The sequence below is a fragment of the Vanellus vanellus genome (assembly GCF_965231255.1).
Source record: "Vanellus vanellus genome assembly, chromosome: 6".
NCBI classification, from domain to species: domain Eukaryota; kingdom Metazoa; phylum Chordata; class Aves; order Charadriiformes; family Charadriidae; genus Vanellus; species Vanellus vanellus.
Window position 1 is genome coordinate 46,122,985 of NC_138911.1, and position 19,356 is coordinate 46,142,340.

The window sequence follows — 19,356 nt, forward strand, 5'->3', positions numbered from 1 at the left end:
GTGGGATTTCCAGTTGTTCTCCTGCCTCCCTGGTTTCTGGGCCTGCTGGAGTTTCCAGCCTTTCTGAATAACTCTTGGAAAGGACTGGGTAGATTCCTCCTGCCTAATGAGCATGTCACTCAGCTTACTAGCCTCTCCTGTAACCTCTTGACACATGGTTTTGGAGCAGGGAGCATTGTCACAGGCAATTGGCTTATTTGGGATCACTTGCATAAAATTCTTCATCTGTTCTCTGTGCCGTGAAGCTCTGCTTAATGTTGTCAGAGATGGCGTGTGAAGAAAGTGTGATGTCCCCTCCAGCTGCCAATCTTGTGGCTCCTCACAGTGCTTCATGACCTGTGTAGGGCAATGGGTATCCAATGTCCCAGTGGAAGAGTGGGCTGGGCACAGGATTGCCGAGTACTTCAGGGTCAGGGGAGCTGGAGGACTTCAGGGTTAGGGGAGCTCAGGGTTTTGTTCCCTGTGTCAAAACTCTGCCTGCTAGACTGCACTTCTATATCATGAACTGCAATGTTTCTGGTTTTAGCTGAGGCTGAAAGAGGAAAAGTAGGAAGTGGGAACTTGACACGTATCTGTTCTGTCAGGATTTCAGGCATCTGTGCCAGAGTTTTGAAAGCCATGCCTCCTTACAGAGACTATAGATGTGTGAGCTGCACTGGTGAAATCTGTGTCCCCGTCCCTCCCCCCATCAGGATCACCGAAGCCTTGAAGAGAAACTAACTGCAAATGTAAATGACTTTCTGAGAAGAAAGTTGCACTGACTGTTACAGACCTCATCCACCTGGGGAAGGTTTCTCAGTATCGCCCAAGGTGAGAGTGTAGCCGTTGCAGTACTGCTGATCCAGTGCCCATGTGGATGTTCTAGTCTACTATAAGCAAAGCTCTTGGGTTTTGTGCCCTTTGGGAAGGTGTTTAAGTCAACCAGAATTGCATGTAAGCTAGAGCAGAGCGTCTGAATGGGGCTTGAGCAGTATCACCCCAACGGTTTCCATTCTCACCTTGGGTGATACTGAGAAACCTTCACCAGGTGGCTGATGCCTGTAACAGTTAATCTTACTTCCCTTTCAGAAAGACAATTACTTTCACAGTTTTTTTTTTTTCAGGCTTCAGTGATATCTTTTAAAATGCAAGACTTTTCCCATGCAGACACATACACCAGGTGCCTGGGGGAAGTGCTGTTTGTGCTTCACCATCAGCTCTGCTCCTACTTGCCGTCTGGTGTTTCTTGGCTTGGAGAGGATGTTTTTTTACTGGCTCTCAGCAAGGAGAGTGCTGTCAGGCTCTTCTCTGTGAGGAAACCACATAGGTCAACAGCACTCATGTTAATTGAATCTCAGGTCCTTATTAAAGGTGTAATGCTGAGGCAGGTACTTTTCTAGTATTATACCTTGGCTGGGGGGAGGAGAAAACTCCAATGCTAAAGATGAATCTGGCTGGGAGGGAGGGTTGAAACTATGCAGGACTTGCAAGACCTTTCAGTACCAGAAATGTGCACAGCCCTTCTAGCTACTAAGGTAAGAACCATCTTGAAACTGCAGGGTGCTTCCTCCTGCATGCTGAGATCGGGCTGTCCTTGATCTGCATTTCTTTCAGTAACCTATATCTAGCCAGTCTGGCTGGCTCTCCTGAGACGTGGCAGCCTTGTTATGGATCGCTGCTCCCAAAGATCTCTCTGCATTTCTACCTTTTCACTACCCAGCAGGAGAGTAGCAGGTTCTGAACGTGCTGCATTTTTATCCCTCTCTCAGGTCTGAATACAGGTTGCTTCTACGCCCTGTCCACTCTGCTGAACCGCATGGTGATTCATCACTACCCAGTAAGTGCATCCAACCCTCATGGCCCTCTGATGCTTGCTGTTGTCCAGCGCTGGCTGCCAAAGGAGAGTCTGAGAAGTGCAATGCCACAGCACTTCTGGCTGGCTCTGGCACAACAAGTTGGCTGGTTGGCAGGAGTTCCTTTAGTTCTTTACCCCACCCCATGCAAAAGCTGGCGAGCTCTAGCAAAGACAGTTCCTTTACACCCTAAATGACAGCATTTTCTTCTGAGAAATTCTTCCAGCAATTGCCTCCACCCTGTTCCTGACAGTGATTTCTACCAGGATGTCTATACCAGGAGGCTGCCCACACTTGTGCTCTGGTGGCAGAAGGGTGGGGTGCCTACAGCTGAGCTACTGTAGAGCTTACTGCTGGGGCTGCATGCCAGAGAGCTCCTTTCTGTGCTGCCTTATAGGAGGTCCCAATATTTCCTGGTCAATCTGGCCCAAATCCTAACACCAGACAGCAAGCTTCATAAGGTTTATGCTGGCTCCTCTGAGAGTGTCTGTTCATGCTGATGAGTGTTCACCTTTTTATCTGGGCTGGCTCAGAGAGAAGTGTGAAACTACTTTTCATCATGGGCCAGAATAGGGCACTGCCTTGGCTCATAGTGGGCCCAAAAGTGTTCTTGCAAAGGCTAGTTCTGGTTAGTGTGTTACCAGCACAAGACATGTATGGGACACCAACTTTGGTGTCTCTTACTCTCTGAGTTCTCTGCACTTTGCTTCTTGTTGACTATGACTTAGCTCCTGCATTTGTGTGAGTGTGTGTGTCTCACCACAGGGGGAGGAAGTGAATGCTGGCAGGATTGGACTCACCATTGTACTGTCGGGGATGGTTGGGGCTTTGATCTCCGGTATCTGGTTGGACAGAACCAAAACCTACAAGTAAGTCCCTTGTTTGCCTCTGTGCCTCTAGTGACTGTGCTCTTCCCCCACACGTGCAAGGAGCAACCCTGTGCAGTTGCAACTCGGCAGTCAAAGGACTGAATCGTTGGGAGGGTTTGTAGGAAAAAAATCCTGTTCTTCAAAATCCAATTAGTCTAAAGTGAAGTTTGGAGCTGTGTGTTAGCCTGCACTGGGCCCATACAAGGTCTGGTTCTAGTGGCCCCTAGGGAGGTACAGGGAGAGGATGAGATGGCCCAGCAGCTGCTTTGTCAGGGATGAGAGAGTTCTTGGCACAAGCAGAATCAAGACTGTACCGGACTATTTCTCAGCCCTTACAAACCAGCTTCTGTGAATCTTTGTCCAGCTTAATGAAAGGCACATTGAATCCAGTGCCCAGAGGCATTGTGTGAGGGCATGTTGCTGTATTTAGGGCAGGCGTAAGGGGTATTGGGGTTGCGGGTGGATGATTCTGAATTTGCTGCCTGGTGGGTTAGGAAGGCAGATCTGACCAGCATCCCCTGCTATCTGCAAAGGGACAGCTAAGAGTCTTTGGGTGTCCTGCAGCTCTGAGTCCTCAGGAGCTCAGATCTCACTGACAGACCTCTGTAGGGCGTCCTGGGGAATGGAGAGTGCCTCTCCTGTCTTATGTTGGGGTCTATGTAATCAGCTTTTCCTTTTCCATGCTGGCTTTGAGAACTGTGCTATAACCTGTTGTCTGGGCAGGTTGGGTGAGAGGGGGGTTTGCTGGTGATGAGCTGATGGCAACTTTGGAGTTCTTTTCCTTGCAGCAGCTTTTCACCTGGGGGAGTCCCACTGCCATTATTCTACTTGGTATCTCGGGCCGAAAAAAGCAGGTTCTCATTGTGGGCAGCTTAGATGAATCTGGCTAGCTGTGGGCTTGCAGCTTTTGAAGTGGCCTCTGGCCCTAACTGTCAAGTACGGGGATCAAAAATGGAGCGAAAATGGGCTTCTCTAACAAGAAAGATTAGTAGCTGAGGGCTCCTGGGGCTGCTGGCAAAGAGGAGCAGATGACTAATGCAGAGACTGGCAGGTTGGTGCTGTTTCTAGATCATTGTGTGCCACTGAGTATTTCTCATTTGGCAGTCCTGGGAAATACAAACACAGCTGTTATGAACTGCCATAGCTAACTGTGCAATGTAACTTGTGTCTCTTTCCAGCCCAGGTCTAGTGGTAAGGTAGCCTCAACTGGCACTGCTAGGGCAGATGGTCTTCCTGATTCTCCTTAAGTAGAGCTTGGTCACAGCACGAATGCTGAAGAGCTTTGTGACTCACCAGGCAGAGCTGGGACTTGAAATTTGGCAGAATGGGAGGAGGGGGGGAATCCTGGATTTGTTCCATGACCCCTTCTTGCTTGGAGGGGGACCATATAGGTGGGCAGAGCTGGCTGAGAGTGCAGAAAAATGTCTGTGCCACTCACGGAATTTATCCTATAGACCCCAGGGACTATCTGGGGATAGATTTAGCCTTAGGTGAGGAAAAACACTGCTAAGAATTTGTTCTCCATTGCAGCCCACAAAGTGGATTTCTGTGGAACTAGCAGAATTTTTGAGTGCTACAGAGTCTTTATTTAGCCCCATTTAAAAGTCTATTTAAAAAAACTGTCAAGATGCCAGATGTTCTAGGTAGGTACCCTCCCCCTTCCCGCTGCTGCTCAGATAGTGTCAGGAATGAAATGGTAAGGACATGAAAATTAGGAAGGAAAGATGTGAAGTCCTTTTTTTAGGGAGAGAGAGAGGGAAGCAAATGAATGGGATCCAGCTGTGATTGAGGGGAGCAAGGGGAGGTTAATAACAGAAGGAATTGCAGAGCTCTACATGCGTGTTTGATCTTTACTGTCCCATCAGCAGTTCCTTGAAAGGGTAAAGCTGTGCTAAGTCAGGCTTTCCCCATCTGTCATGCTCAGGCACCAAATGGCCTTGCATTCTTGCTTTTATTTGGCAGGCAAGTCCCTGCAGCAGCCCCTGTGCTATTCTTATTTTTGGAATTAGCAGGCACAGATTTGGCCCATACAAATACAAGAGTTACGTTGTGATGAGCGAGTGGTCCCAGAACTGGGGCTGCCTCTGGTGGCTTGTTGAGAACAGCCCACCACATTGAAAGGACACATTTTGACATCAAGCTAAATGGCGCTCCATGTACATCCTTCAGGTCCCTGGCTCAGAGGAGAGGTGGGGTTGTGACACCTGGAGGCTCCTGGGTGTATTGGTATTTGTAGGGGAGCATGGCTCAGAATCAGGGGTTTGGGGACTAGATTAATCAGTGCTGCTCTTTGGCTACACACTGCTTTTAATGGCAGTGTTCACATGGCCTCAGGTCCAGCTGATTCCAGACAGCACACTCTGCTGTCATCGCTGCATCTCTGTAAGGCAAGATGTCAGAAAAATCCATGTCTCTTTATTGACTAGGCAGAAGACCCCAAGTGGTGTGTTAAACTTGGGTCTGTACAGGCCCAAAGTGTGTTAAAATTTGGGGGAGGGAGGAATCACAGAATCACAGAATCACAGAATTATCAGAGTTGGAAGGGACCTCTAGAGATCATCTAGTCCAACTCTCCTGCTAAAGCAGGATTGCCTAGAGCACATTTCTCAGGACTGCATCCAGGCGGGTCTTGAAAATCTCCAGGGAAGGGGACTCCACAACCTCCCTGGGCAGCCTGTTCCAGTGCTCTGTCACCCGAACCGCAAAGAACTGTTTCCGTGTATTTGAACGGAACTTCCTGTGTTCTAACTTGTGCCCATTGCCCCTCGTCCTGTCACTTGGAACCAATGAAAAGAGCCTGGCTCCATCCTTCCTCAACCCACCCTTTAGATACTTGTATGCCATAATCAGGTCTCCCCTCAGCCTTCTCTTCTCCAGGCTAAAGAGTCCCAGCTCTCTCAGCCTTTCCTCATAAGGGAGGTGCTCCAAGCCCTTAATCATCTTAGTTGCCCTAAAAGACTTGGATATTGGAGAATAGGGCACTTGGGTCCCTTCCACTGAAAGCTGAGTGCTCTTTCAGCTTAGCCTGGCCTGCAATTTGGATCTTCTTGTTGTAACCCTTTTCCAGGTTAGTCCTTGTGTAGTGGATATACCTTTACCCTGTCCAGCCATACATGTTATGTAAATAATTTACCAAGGCTGTCCTTTTTTGTGACCTTCATACAGGAAGAAAGTGGTATAAAACTGAGTGCAGAAGGATGAGGGGGCTGTGAAAACCAAACCCGCACTCTTTAATTCTTCCCTTCTCCAGCATCTGACACCTCAGTATCTTCAGCAGTGAGATCCTTCTGGGAGTATAGGGAACAGGCCTTCATTCAGTGTCACGCACGGTCTGGAATGTGCCATCCTCATGGAAGAGTCTATGGAGGCCATCTGTCATCTCAGTCCGTACAGCAGAGTGCTCTGGAGCTGCACACAACATCCCAGTGAGCAGCTAAAGCTATGGCATGTGGCTGTGGCCTCCCCCTGCCCATTTGTTGCTTCAGATGTTGCTTGATTCTAGTGTTTTCGCAGCTCCAATCATCTGTGAGTCTGGTCCTGTCCCTTTGGTTTTCCTCATCCAAGTGACCTTGTGAGACACTGCTGGGCTGGGCTGGGCCGGGCCATGCCCGTTTGTGTTGGGTTGACCCTGGCTGGATGCCAGGAGCCCACCAAAGCCATACTGTAGGGCTTCCTGTGGAGTTGGCTGAACAGCAGGAGTTGTCCTCTCCATCTCAGTCCTGTTCCCTGCTGGTGCTGGCCCTGGCTGTCTTTTTTCTCTGAGGTCTCTGTTTTCTCAAATTCCCTTGTGTGAGCTCTTTAATCTGCCTCTTTAGAAGGGTAGGGAATGTGGCTGGGAGGGCAGATGAATGTCAGGGCAGCTTAGGTTCACCTAAGTGACAAGCATGTCAGCTCCTTCACAGATCTCCCTCTGGCTCTGCCACAGAGACTTGGCAGCTGGTGCCTTCCTAGCACTGCTTCCACATCGGTGGGCTGGGCTTCTTTCCCACACCCCAGAGCACAGAGGCAGGTTAACCCCAGTTGTCCTAAGGTGATGTGGCAGGATTTGTAACTTCCAGACTGCACTCATTGCACTAATGAGCCCGTTAAGGTAACTGGTGGTAGCTGTTCCAGACAATAATGATCAGTCCCTGTAGGGCCATCATGGGAACAGGTGGCTTAAAACACCAGAATGCTGTGTGAATGGCCTCTGTGAATCTGCTTCTCCTCCTTTGTGTTTTTATCTCCCTCATAAGATATTTATGGCTATGATAAGAGGCTTATCAAGCAAAACTAGGCATTCTTCCATGCCCTGGTGCCCCTAGGGCCACAGAACATTCTTCTTGTCCTCTAGTGAACATGGTGACAAAGGCCACTTCCTGAGAAACACCCTGCCTTGGTGCCTTTCCCCAGGGTTTCTTTGTTTCCCTGTGCACCAGTGTCTACCTGTGTGTCAGTTAAGCCCTTTTCAAAATTTTGGGTCTGGCTTGGACTGCTGGACACTAAATCTCCTTTTTTTGTCATCAATGGTATGCTCAGGGGAGCAGAGTCTTCCTGAAGTCTGGTTTAGCAGAAGTCTGCTTGTGTGCTTGAGGCTGTTTCCTGCAGCAGGAGTTGCAGTCAGGGCTGTCTGTTCAAGTCCCAGTTAGGGACTGTGGGGAGCAGGCAGTCGCTCAATGTGTGGGTTCAGGGCGCTTCCTGGTGTGCGATTTCCGCAGCACTCAAGCCTGTGGTCTTGTGCTTTCACTAGGGTCTGTCGATTTGTTTTTTTTTTTTTTTTTTTTTTTTTTTTTTCTGCTGGAGCCCAATGATTCAGGGAGGTCAGTGAGGAAAGCTTATAGTCTCCTAGAGCCGGCTAATGTGCGGTAGATGAGGTACCTATGGCAAGATCAAACAGTTTTCTCCATTTTGTCCCCCACTTAGTTCTGCAGTTCCAATGGAGAACACCCTCAAGAGCTGCCTGCTTCTGTGAGCCTGCCTGCTCTAGCTCTCAGTGTGGGGGTGCTGCATGTTCCGGGAACTACTTTCTTGCATCTTGACTAATGACGTAACATCAATGTGAAACAAAGTCTTGACCACATCTGGTCACTATCTCACTCATCACCTTTGTCCGGAGATGAGGGGCAAAGTACAACTGTTGGCAACTGTCATGACAGAGTGAATCAGATACAAACTTCTTAGAATACTTGAACCATAAGCCTAGGAAACTGGGTGAGATTTTGTGGGACTATCCTAAGAGCTCTGCACTGAGTCCAGAACTGGCTGTGGGGAGAAAATTATAATTAAAAAAAAAAACATGTGCCAAGTTTTCTCTGCTGGCAGAGACTAAGCTCCTTAGGGCCACAGCCACCTCTTGGAGGCCTGTGCTGTATTTTAGCATTGACTGCTCTGTAGTTTGGAGACTCCTGTTTATGGAAGGAACACCCAGTTCAAACTTGGTCATGTAGCCCAGGGAGCTGTAATTCTAGCCTTGAGCCCTTTTCCTAATCAGCACTTTTCCTGGGGTGGGATGCATAAGAACTCATGGGATATATCTGAGAAACCTGTATTAAGCAGAAAAAGGCTTTTACCTGCTTCTTTTTTGCTTTCTGGGACTGCTCTCTACCTCCTCTGACAGTCTTTCAGCTCTTCTCCTTTTGCAGCCTCCAGGCTGTGTGCCAGACACGAAGCAGCTCTCTGTAATGGGTTATAGTGGAAGTAAGCAGCCCCTGTATGGTGCCTTCACAGATGACATTTTCCCTCCATGAAAGCATTGGAAAGAAGACATTCTAGAAATGATACAGCATTGGAGGTTAAGGGATCTGCCTACCCCTTTGATAAAAAACAAAATTACTTGTCACAGCAAAATGTTGTTTAGCCTTTCAGTACATTAAATGTGTCCGGTGGACCTTCGTAAGCATGGATCGATAGTTGAAGTCTGAAATTAGCTTCTCAAGCCTTCAAGAATTGACGTATAAGCATGAACCCCACTGACTTCAGTCATTGCAGCAGTGAGAGAGAACAGAACCTTAGCTAGAAAATTCTGGGTTTATCTGTAGTACTGGAAATATTTTATTACATAACGTAATACTGGCTGCCCATTTGGGGTTGGATTTTTGACAGTGGTCATTTGCATTAAAAAGGAAAAAAAAGTGAAAATAGTTTGAGGTTTAGTTTCTTTAGTAGAATTCTAGGAACACATTCTTTACTGGATTAAGACTAAAATTTGGTAGAAAGTACACAAGTAGCTCCCTTCCCCCCCTTCCCTCCCTTTGAAGGGTGCTTGCTACCTCCTGTACTAGAAAGAGCCTTGCTTTTTTTGGATGTGGGAAGGGTTTCTGTGGTGTCTAGTCAGGGATGACAGTTGCTAATGTTTTGGTTCTGGTAAAGCTGGCCTGGACTGCTGCGTGTGTCTTGCAGTACCGAGCCCACTGACATTCCTTGGCGTGGCCAGGACCTGCAGGTCTGGCTGTTCCCAGGATCTACCTGGCGTGCTTCCTGGGTACAGGCTCTCTTTGTCTCCTCTGCCCAGAGATGAGAGCTCATGGCTCAGCTACCGTTGGCCGTGGAACTGGCACTAGCCCTGCTAAACGCTTGCATGGCTTGAGGGTGAGCCTGTGAGGGCAACCTGGCTTGCGTGTCACCTCTCCAAGTACAGTAGGCAGTTTTAAACACAGAAAGGTGCAGCAATGAACGGATGGCACTGAAAAATACGAGCCCATAACACTATATAGCAGTATTGTCACCTCCTTCCTTTGATTTCCTGCTTGAGAATGCTCAATCCCTTTGGTTCCTGCTTATAAGTAAGTGTTTCCATCCTGTGCAACCTGCTGTAGGTGAGCCTGCTCTGGCAGGGGGGTTGGACTAGATGATCTCAAGAGGTCCCTCCCAACCCTGACCATTCTGTGATTCTGTGTCCAAGTGGTTATAGTACAGAGAGTGCCCAAGAAAGGTTAACGATCTCTTTATTTGGCTCTTTTTCTCCCCCTCAAAAGACATGTACAGTACATGACCAGGGACCTGCCAGCCCATACTAGGATCTGACTTTCTTGGCTGCCTCATAGGTGCTTCCTTATAGATGTGATGCTCTGACCCCACAGGGAGCAAAGGCTCTGGTCATGAGGTAGGGGTGTGAAAACTCCTAGGTCCTGTTCTTGCTTCTCCTGCTGCCCTCCTGTGTGTGCAGGCACTTCTGTGCTCTCTGTCGGTCCAGTTCCTCTGTCTGGGGTAAGGGTGTCAGAGAGCTGTGCAACTTTTTAAAATACTTTTTTTTTAATCCATACGCTGCAAACTATACCAAGATCTGTGGGCAAAAAGGAGGGCTGGATTAAATAAAATCCTGACTCTGCTTTTCTTTGCAGACAGACAACCCTAGTCGTCTATATCATGTCTCTGGTGGGAATGATAGCCTACACCTTCACTCTGAGCCTAGGCCACCTTTGGGTGGTCTTTGTGACTGCAGGCATGCTGGGGTAAGTTCATGTGCAGGCTGCTTTCCTCTACATGTGAGCTGCTAGGGGATGAGCAGGGAGGCAGAGCTCATGGCGCAGGAGGGATTGGGAAGAGCCATAGCCTGTGTGTGGCTCCTGCGTGGTTTAAGGACACACATCCCATCTTTCTCTTGTATGTGTTTCATTAGAGTCAGGGACATTAGTGTGGCCCTGCTCAGCTGCAGCTGCCTTAAATGTTCCAGGTAATCAAGTGAAAGCATTTGGGAAGTGAGTGGTACCACAGCCTTGTAGATGACCAGTTGGCAGGAATGAAAAGCACGTGGGCCTGGGTGGCTGTTTGACCGTGTATGGGATGATGTCCCTTAGAGTTACTTGTGAGAGATGTTGCTTTTAATGCCTCGTTCTTGTAGAAACCAGCAGTTCCCTGCTGGCCTGGCTCTGTGCCTTGAGGCTGTGGACAAAGTTATTTCTGGGTAGAAGGAAGACCTGTGCCATGGTGAGGGAGTCAGACAGCTGCATGGGCTGTGATGATGCTAGGGGAAACATACAGTGAAGCATTCCAAAAGGGATATGGGCTGCACTGTGCCTCTTTAGTCTTCCTTCTGGCAGTTGATGAGTCTTCCTTTCTGTGTGTTTCTTTACAGGTTTTTCATGACAGGATACCTTCCCCTGGGCTTTGAGTTTGCTGTAGAGTTGACATACCCAGAATCAGAAGGAACATCATCAGGGCTCCTTAATGTCTCAGCGCAGGTAGGTGTGCTGTTTTCCCTTTGCTTGCCTCTTTTATAGGCAGAGAGATTAAATCGTAGTTCCCAGCCTTGACTCCTATTTCTTGTCCGTGGTTATTGTAACGTACTGCAAATCTAAGCGCCCTGGGACACGGCTCTTTGAATGATGTTCCTCATGGTATTTCTCTAGTGGCACCCATTCTGTTTCTACTTGGGAAAATCCATCAGGATGCCTGTCATCCTTGCCTTTTCCAACATTGCTCCTAACAGCCTAGGACCTGGATCTTCTCCAGTGAGAGATGGGATTCCAGCCTTAAGGGTCACCTGTCTTCCCATCAGCTGCAAAGAGGTGCCACTGGATGTGTTTATAATCAAACTTTAGCCTCACTAGGCCAACAGCTTGGCTGGCCCGTATGCTCTGATACTTTGGTAAAGCTGGGAAGCTGTTTGGGCTGCTTTATAGTAACAGTACAGCTTGACGCTGCCTTTGTTTTCAGATTTTTGGTATTGCCTTCACCATCAGCCAAGGGCAAATCATGGATTGCTTTGGGACAAAGGCAGGAAACCTCTTTCTTTGTTCCTTCCTGTTCCTGGGGACTGTTATGACAGGTAATTAAATTTTTCAGTGTTCCTCTGCTGTGACTCTTCCCCTTGGGCTTGGCGTATGAATTGAAGGGCTTTTGTGTGTAGTGGTGCCTGCAGGAAAGTGCAGGTCTCACACAGCAGTCCCATAGCAATGCTGCTGTGCTTCTTGAAGCAGCTGGTCTGTGTTACAAAGAAGATCCAAGGCTTTTTGCCCTGGCTGCTGGTGGGGATCTCAAAGATGCACCTTCTACATGCTGCAGTAAGGAGTCTCTATCCTGCCTGTTTCAGAAGTGCTCTCTGCCTTATCCAGGAAAGTGGTTTTTCTTGCTCACCGTAACACAGTCCTGTCTCCTTGGGGGCGTCTGCTGCCCCTTTGAGTCCTGGGGAAATTGATTTGGGCTCTGCATGGTGACTTAACTGCCTTCACATCTCTCTTCCTCCCTCTGTCCCAGCATTCATTAAGGCTGATCTCCGAAGACAGCAGGCCAATTTGGATAATGAACAGACAGTGAGTAAACACCTCTTCAATCCCTGCTGTGCCCCTACTATTAGCTCAGGACAGCACCCAACCTCTGTCCTTTCTAGGAATGGGGCTGGCCTTTTCTGAGTTATAATAGCAGTTGCGATTCTCTTCTCTGATCCCACAGCTTCTTGCTCAGCCTCTGGGGAAGCTCCTTTTTGGCATTTTCAGACAGGTGGCTGTAATCCCAGCCCTGCCAGCCGCTGTGGCCTCTGTTTGCTTACTGTTAATGTCACTCAGAATCTGTAGGCTCTGGTCCTCTGGGAGTCTGCAGGGCTTCACACATCTCCGTATTTGCTAGGGATAGATGTAGGGCAGCACTGTGCTTGCTTCTCTCCTCTGACAATGCACTGAGCCCTCCAGTGCTCTGCCCTTATTTAGAGCTGGGTAACTATTATTCCAGGCCCCTAGGGAGGCAGGTTTTTCCTCTTATTCCTTGTCCTCAGCTGCCAAGTGGGGTTCAGTGTATGGGACTGGAGGAAGCTAGGTGGCAAAGCCCGAGTGAAGGCTTGAGCAGCCTGGCTCCCCACACTTTGCACAGTGCTGCAGACAAGGCTAGTTCATATGTGTACACCAAAGCTCAGGGAACGATGCCCCTGCGGCATGCTGCGCAATAAATGCAGCTGTTTCCATGTGTCAGAGGGCCTCTGGTGAACTAATTGCAGTGCATACTCTTAAAAGCTCTCCCTGCAGAGAAAGGGGACTGGTGGTTGTTTGAGACTCTTTTCCTTATTGCTCTGGGCTCCTCTTCTAGGATGTTAGCAGAGATGTCCACTCAACGTTCGTGAAGCCATCAGCGACCAGGACTAGCAAAATGCATAAGCTCAGGTCTCTGCTGTCTCGAGTCAGCTTTTTTTAGAAGACAGTGCTGCCTTCCTCTAGATAATCGAACCAGTCCGATCTGGAGAGAGACCAGAAGGTCCAAGAAGCAGCTCTGCTCCGACCGGCTGCTCTGCTCAGGAAGGTGGATTTTCAATTACAAAATATATGCTTTTTCATTTTTATTTTATTTTTATTTTTTTATTTATTTTTACTGAACTAGCTGAGCACAAATGCAGAGGGTAGGATAAGTAAAGGGAATTTATGCTGTCTTAAGTAGTTCTTGCACATATAGTTTTAGACTAGATGTGGGGGAAAAAGGCTGTACAATTTATCTTGTTTGGGTAAAGGAGTCCCCACCCGATTGTCATAACTTAAAAAGAATTCCTGCTTTTTTCTGCTCTGAGGCTTAAAACTTTGGCTGATTTTAGCAGTGGTGAGCATCATGGTCTACGGGACCAAGCTAGGAGACAACTGCTCCCCCAGAATCCTGGCATGAATGGGGCTAACTGTAACACACTTAGCTAAGCTGAGCTGGGGTAAAGACCAGCCTGTTTTGATATACACCAGGCTGCTTGTATCCCTCAATTAACAGTGCTGAAGTCAAAGACAGAAGATGAATAGTAAGGCCAAACCATCCTCCACAAGACCTGCTGCAGCAGGGTTGTAATGACAGGTGCTGGTGGAACTGTGAGTTAATTCATAACACACATGTGGAAGGTCCAGGAAATATCAAGGTCCTTTGGCAGCGAACATGATGCCTAGTAGTAGTAAGGTCCTTTCCCTTTGTCAGACACTTCTCTCATCAGATGAATTGTATACTTTTGCTTAAGCCATTTTTAGTAGAAATTTTTTTAGTATAAATACAATTGTAAGAGCTTGCTGCTGGAGATGGGGGGGGAATTAAGACCAGAGCAAAGGTGGTACAGATGTCACTTCTATAATCCTAAAAGCTTCCAGAACTGACTGCAGTAAGAATCAGAGGGATGTGTGTGAGTTAACAGGTCTCAGTCAAAAACTTCACTGGCAGCTCCTTCCCCCTGAGGAGTCATGCTCTGAGGAAGTCATGATGGACACCCCACCACACCCCCAAATGTGGCTTCCACGTGGCTGAGCTCACCTTGATACTTCTCAAGCTTAAACAACCCCAGGTGCTCAGCCAACTGAAGGTGGGCTGAACCTGGTGTTCTGAACTAATATGGATGCCTCAGTCAGGGGAGCAGCCAGCTGGGCTTAGGAATTGTGTGCTGCCTTTGTGGAGAGCTCTGACAGAGTCAGGTACTGGAGCTTTTCTACATGGCACAGCTGCCTTACGCATGCTTGGGTGATTTTACTGGTTTCTTCCTTTGCCTGTTCATCTTTTCTATTTCTCCCCTCTTTCATTTCCCTCCCTACTTGCCTCCATCTTTTCTGGGATGGTGACTTGTGGCTGTTGTTACAGAGACTCCAAGGCAGCAGTCAGATCACGGATTACGGGACTGTAGCTTGTAACCCTAACCCCATCAATTCTCATTCCTGCTCACTAGCTCATACACAAAGGTAGGAGAATCACACTAATCTGCTTCTCTAAATGCTTATGGGCGGCACAGGCACCAAGCCAATGGCACTTCTGGGGTGACATAAATGGCTGTAAAGTACTGAGAATCTTTCTGGCCTTCTTGGGTACCCACCGAGACTCATGTCAGATAGGGGCATAGGGATTCAACTAGGTGCAGCAAGGCAAAGCCTGATGCTGGAGCAGATGGAGAACTGAATTGTCAGTAAGTTATCGGGGAGAGGAGGTGCAGGCGTTTGGAGACTCTTCTCTGACATCACTTTTACAGTCTATATTCTTGGCTGGAAGTGATACCAGGAAACCTGTAGAAGAGTTGGCTTTGATCACAGCCAGGGCGCATGGCCAACTTCAAGAAGGAAGTTTAAAAACATCTAGCAATAACAGAGTCATTGGGTTGGTGCCTTTTGGTATAAGAACGCCTGAAAATTGTAAAGCTCTGTGCTTGCTGGTCTGTGAATCTCAATGGCACTTGGCATTTTCTCAGCTGTTGCTTGGGGTGTAGCATTTTGTTACTCACTGTCCTCTGCTTCGCACTGACTGGCTGATCTGCCAAGTTAACCACGCTACCCTTTGCTTTTAAAGGTGTTCATTGAGTGCGTGTATCAGTGCCACAGCCAACAGGACTAACAGGCAAAAGCAGAGTGAATCTATTTGGAAAAACAGCCTTCATCCTGCTAAGACTAGAGCATGTGCTACAGGGAGTGTGAAGCTTCCTCACACTTGAAGATGCAAGCATGAGGAAGAGTCCTGTGGGCAGGGAAAGCTTTGACTCCAGGCTGTATGCTGCTGAAGCTGTTTCTGTGCTGCCATCTGTGACAGTTTTAGCAGGGTACACGTGTGGTGTTGGATTTGGGACCAAGTAGTTGAGAAGCTGTAGCTGCATGAGCTGAGCAAGACTGCTTGGATTATACCAGTGCTTTTTTGATGGCTGAAGTTTCTCTCTTTGCCTTTGTTAGCAGACCTAGCTTGGTACAATTGCCAGTGTTACCACTGATAATTCCAGTTGCAAAATAGACACCGCGAGGCTCGGGGATGGTCCTGTGTATGCCCTGCGTCAAAACTGCTTCCATAAAGAAAAAAAGTCTGGTCATTGTCATAGGAGACTCCCTTCTGAAGGGAACAGAAGGCCCAATATGCAGACCAGACCCACTTTTTAGGGAAGTCTGCTGCCTCCCTGGGGCCCAGGTTAAAGATGTGAAGAGAAAGCCTACTACCCTGGTTCGGCCCGCAGATTATTATCTGTGATTGATTTTTGCAGGTAGGCAGCAATGAAGTTGCAACAAGAAGTCTGAGGGCAATCAAGATACTTCAAGGCCTTGGAATAGCTGGTTAAGGCATCAGGAGCACAGGTAGTGTTCTTATCTATCCTTCCTGTTGCAGGGAATGATGAGAGAAGAAATAGGAAGTAGGTCAATACCTGGCTGTGAGCCTGGTGTCACTGGCAGAATTTGGTTTTTTTTTGATCATGAGTCAGTTTACACAACACCAGGCCTGCTGACGACAGACAAGGTTAACCCGTCTCAAAGTGGGAGAATGATCTTTGTGCAGGAGTTAGCAGGCCTCACTGAAAGACCTTTAAACCAGATTTGAAGGGGGAAAAGGATAAAACCAGGCTCGCTAGAGATAAGCCTGGGGGCAGCACGCCAATATTTGAGGGACGGTGTGCTGGCGAAGTCCTTTGGTCTGCCATCTCAGTGCAGGTAGGGGATGGAGATCCATGTAGCAGCAAATAAGCAAGGTTTATTCATATGTTAGAAACGACAGAAGCATCTGAGAACAGTCATGTAGGAATTAGGTCCTCTTCCCCCCAAAAGGTGGTGGCGTCAATAGCCCAGCTGAAATGCATCTACACCAATGCACACAGCATGGGCAACAAACAGGAGGAGCTGGAAGCCATTGTGCAGCAGGAAAACTATTATGTAGTTCCCATTATGGAAACATGGTGGGATGACTTGCACAACTGGAGTGCTGCCATGGATAGTTATAGACTTTTCAGAAGGGACAGGCAAGGAAGGAGAGGTGGTGAGGTAGCCCTGTATGTTAGGGAGCGTTTTGACTGTCTAGAGCCTAATGATGGTGACAATAAGGTTGAAGGTTATAGTCAGGGGGAAGGCCAACAAGGCAGATACCATGGTGGGAGTCTGTTACAGACGACCCAACCAACCAGCAGGAAGAGACAGACAAAATATTCTATAAGCAGTGAGGAGAAATCTCACAGTTGCTAGCCCTTGTTCTAGTGGAAGACCAACTTACCAGATGTCCGCTGGAAATACAATACAGCAGAGAGGAAACAGTGCAGGAGGTTCCTGGAGTGTGTGGAAGATAACTTCCTGACACAACTGATGAGGGAGCCAAGTAGGGAAGGTGCCCTGCTGGACCTGTTGTATGCGAACTGAGAAGGACTTGTGGGTGATGTGATGGTTGAAGGCCATCTTGAGCATAGCAATCATGAAATTATACAGTTTTCGATTCTTGGAGAAGTAAGGAGGGGGGTCAGCAGAACTGCTACCTTGGACTTCTGGAGGGCAGTCTTTGGCCTGTCTAGGAGCCTGGTTGACAGAGTCCCCTGGGAGGCAATCCTGAAGGGCAAAGGGGTCCATGAAGACTGGAAGGGAATCTTAAAGGCACAGGAGCAGGACATCCCTACGTGCTGAAAGATGAGCCAGCGTGGAAGAGCAGCCTGACTGAACTGAAAGCTTTGGCTGGAACTCAGAAAAAAAGGGAAAGTTTATGACCTTGGGAAGAAAGGGCCAGCAACTCAGGAGGACTACAAGGATGTAGTGAGGTTATGCAGGGAGAAAATTGGAAGGGCCAAAGCCCAACTAGAAATTAATCTGCCTACTGCTGTAAAAGACAATAAAAAATGTTTCTGTCAATACATTAGCAACAAAAGGGGGGCTAAGGGGAATCTCCATCCTCTATTGGGTGCGGGGGGAAACATAGTGATAAAGGCTGAGGAAAAGGCTGAGGTACTTAATGCCTTATTTGCCTCAGTCTTTAATAGTAAGACCAGTTGTTCTCTAAGTACCCAGCCCCCTGAGCTGGAAGACAGCGATGGGCAGCAGATTGAACCCCCCATAATCCAAGGGGAAATGGTTAGTGAGCTGCTACACCACTTAGACACACGCAAGCCTATGAGGTCCACCCAAGGGTACTGAGGGAGCTAGTGGAAGTGCTTACCAAGCTACTTTCCATAATTTTCAGCAGTCCTGGCTAACTGGGGATGTCCCAGTTAACTGGAAGTTAGCAAAAGTAATGCCCATCTGCAGGAAGGGCCAGGAGGATGGGGGGAACTACAGGCCTGTCAGTCTGACCTCAGTGCTGGGGAAGGTTATGGAGCCGATCATCTTGAGCGCCATCATGTGGCATGTACCAGATAACCAGGCAATCGGGCCCAGTCAGCATGGGTTTATGAAAGGCAGTCTTGTTTGACTCACCTGATCTCCTTCTGTGACCAGGTGACCCACTTAGTGGATGAGGGGAAGGCAGTAGATGTTGGCCTGGACCTGCCTGGGTCCTAAGGGGTACCATCCAGAGGGACCTGGACAGGCTTGAGAGGTGGGCCTGTGCAAACCTCATGAAGTTCAACAAGGCCAAGTGCAAGGTTCTGCATGTGGGTTGGGGCAATCCCATGCACAAATATAGGCTGGGTGGAGAATGGATTGAGAGCAGCCCTGAGGAGAAGGACTTGGGGGTGTTGGTTGATGAGAAGCTCAACATGAGCCGGCAATGTGTGCTTGCAGTCCAGAAGGCCAACTGTATCCTGGGCTGCATCAAAAGAAGTGTGGCCACCATGTTGAGGGAGGTGATTCTGCCCTTCTACTCTGGTCTCATGAGACCCCACCTGGAATGTTGCATCCCACTCTGGGGCCCTCAACATAAGAAGGGCATGGACCTGTTGGAGTGGGTCCAGAGGAGGGCCATGAAGATGATGGAGCTGGAGCATCTCTCCTATGAAGACAGGCTGACAGAGTTGGGGTTGTTCAGCCTGGAGAAGAGAAGACTCCAGGGAGACCTTATAGCAGCTTTCTGGTATCTGAAATGTGCATACAAGAAAGCTGGAGAGGGACTTCTTACAAGGGCACGTAGTGATAGGATGAGGGGTAATGGTTTCAAGTTGGATGAGGGTAGATTTAGAATGGATATTAGGAAGAAATTTTTCACTATGAGGCTGGTGAGACACTGGAACAAATTTCCCAGGGAAGTTGTGGAGGCCCCATCCCTGGAAGTGTTCAAGGCCAGGCTGGATGGGGCTTTGAGCAACCCAGTGTAGTGGGAGGTGTCCCTGCCTGTGGCAAGGGGGTTGGAACTAGATGATCTTTAAGGTCCCTTCCAACCTAAACCATTCTATGATGTCTACCTAGACTTTACTAAAGCCTTTGACACCATTTCCCACAGCATTCTCCTGGAGAAACTGACTGCTCATGGCTTGGATGGGTGTACTCTTTGCTGAGTAAAAAACTGGCTGTATGGCCAGGCCCAAAGAGTTGTGAATGAAATTAAATCCAGTTGGCAGCTGGTCACAAGTGGTGTTCCCCAGGGCTCAGTATTAAGGCCAGTTCTGTTTGATATTTTTATCAACGATCTGGACAAGGGGATCAAGTGCACCCTCAGTAATTTTGCAGATGACACCAAGTTAGGCACAAGTGTTGATCTGCTTGAGGGTAGGAACGCTCTACAGAGGGATCTGGACAGGCTGGATCGATGGGCTGAGGCCAATGGTATGAGGTTCAACAAGGCCAAGTGCCGGGTCCTGCACTTGGGTCACAACAACCCCATGCAGCACTACAGGCTTGGGGAAGAGTGGCTGGAAAGCTGCCTGGCAGAAAAGGACCTGGGGGTGTTGGTTGACAGCCAGCTGAATGTGAGCCATCAGTGTGCCCAGGTGGCCAAGAAGGCCAATAGCATCCTGGCTTGTATCAGAAATAGTGTGGCCAGCAGGACTACGACAGTGATCATACTTGGCACTGATGAAGCCCCACCTTGAATCCTGTGTTCAGTTTTTGGCCCCGCACTACAAGAAAGTCGTTGAGGTGCTG

At 48.4% G+C, this 19,356-nt stretch overlaps 1 protein-coding gene across 1 annotated transcript in view; it reads left to right on the plus strand.

Annotated features, from left to right (window-relative positions):
- Nucleotides 1-19,356, plus strand: part of FLVCR2 (FLVCR choline and putative heme transporter 2) — a gene marked incomplete at both ends in the record, with an annotated part of 41,438 nt that overhangs the window by 17,957 nt on the left and 4,125 nt on the right. The window contains 7 exons of the mRNA XM_082485894.1: nucleotides 1,749-1,816; nucleotides 2,598-2,701; nucleotides 10,021-10,131; nucleotides 10,755-10,860; nucleotides 11,336-11,447; nucleotides 11,876-11,931; nucleotides 14,204-14,301. Of these exons, the coding sequence (XP_082342020.1) occupies nucleotides 1,749-1,816; nucleotides 2,598-2,701; nucleotides 10,021-10,131; nucleotides 10,755-10,860; nucleotides 11,336-11,447; nucleotides 11,876-11,931; nucleotides 14,204-14,301 (655 nt within the window). The remainder of the gene's footprint in view (nucleotides 1-1,748; nucleotides 1,817-2,597; nucleotides 2,702-10,020; nucleotides 10,132-10,754; nucleotides 10,861-11,335; nucleotides 11,448-11,875; nucleotides 11,932-14,203; nucleotides 14,302-19,356) is intronic.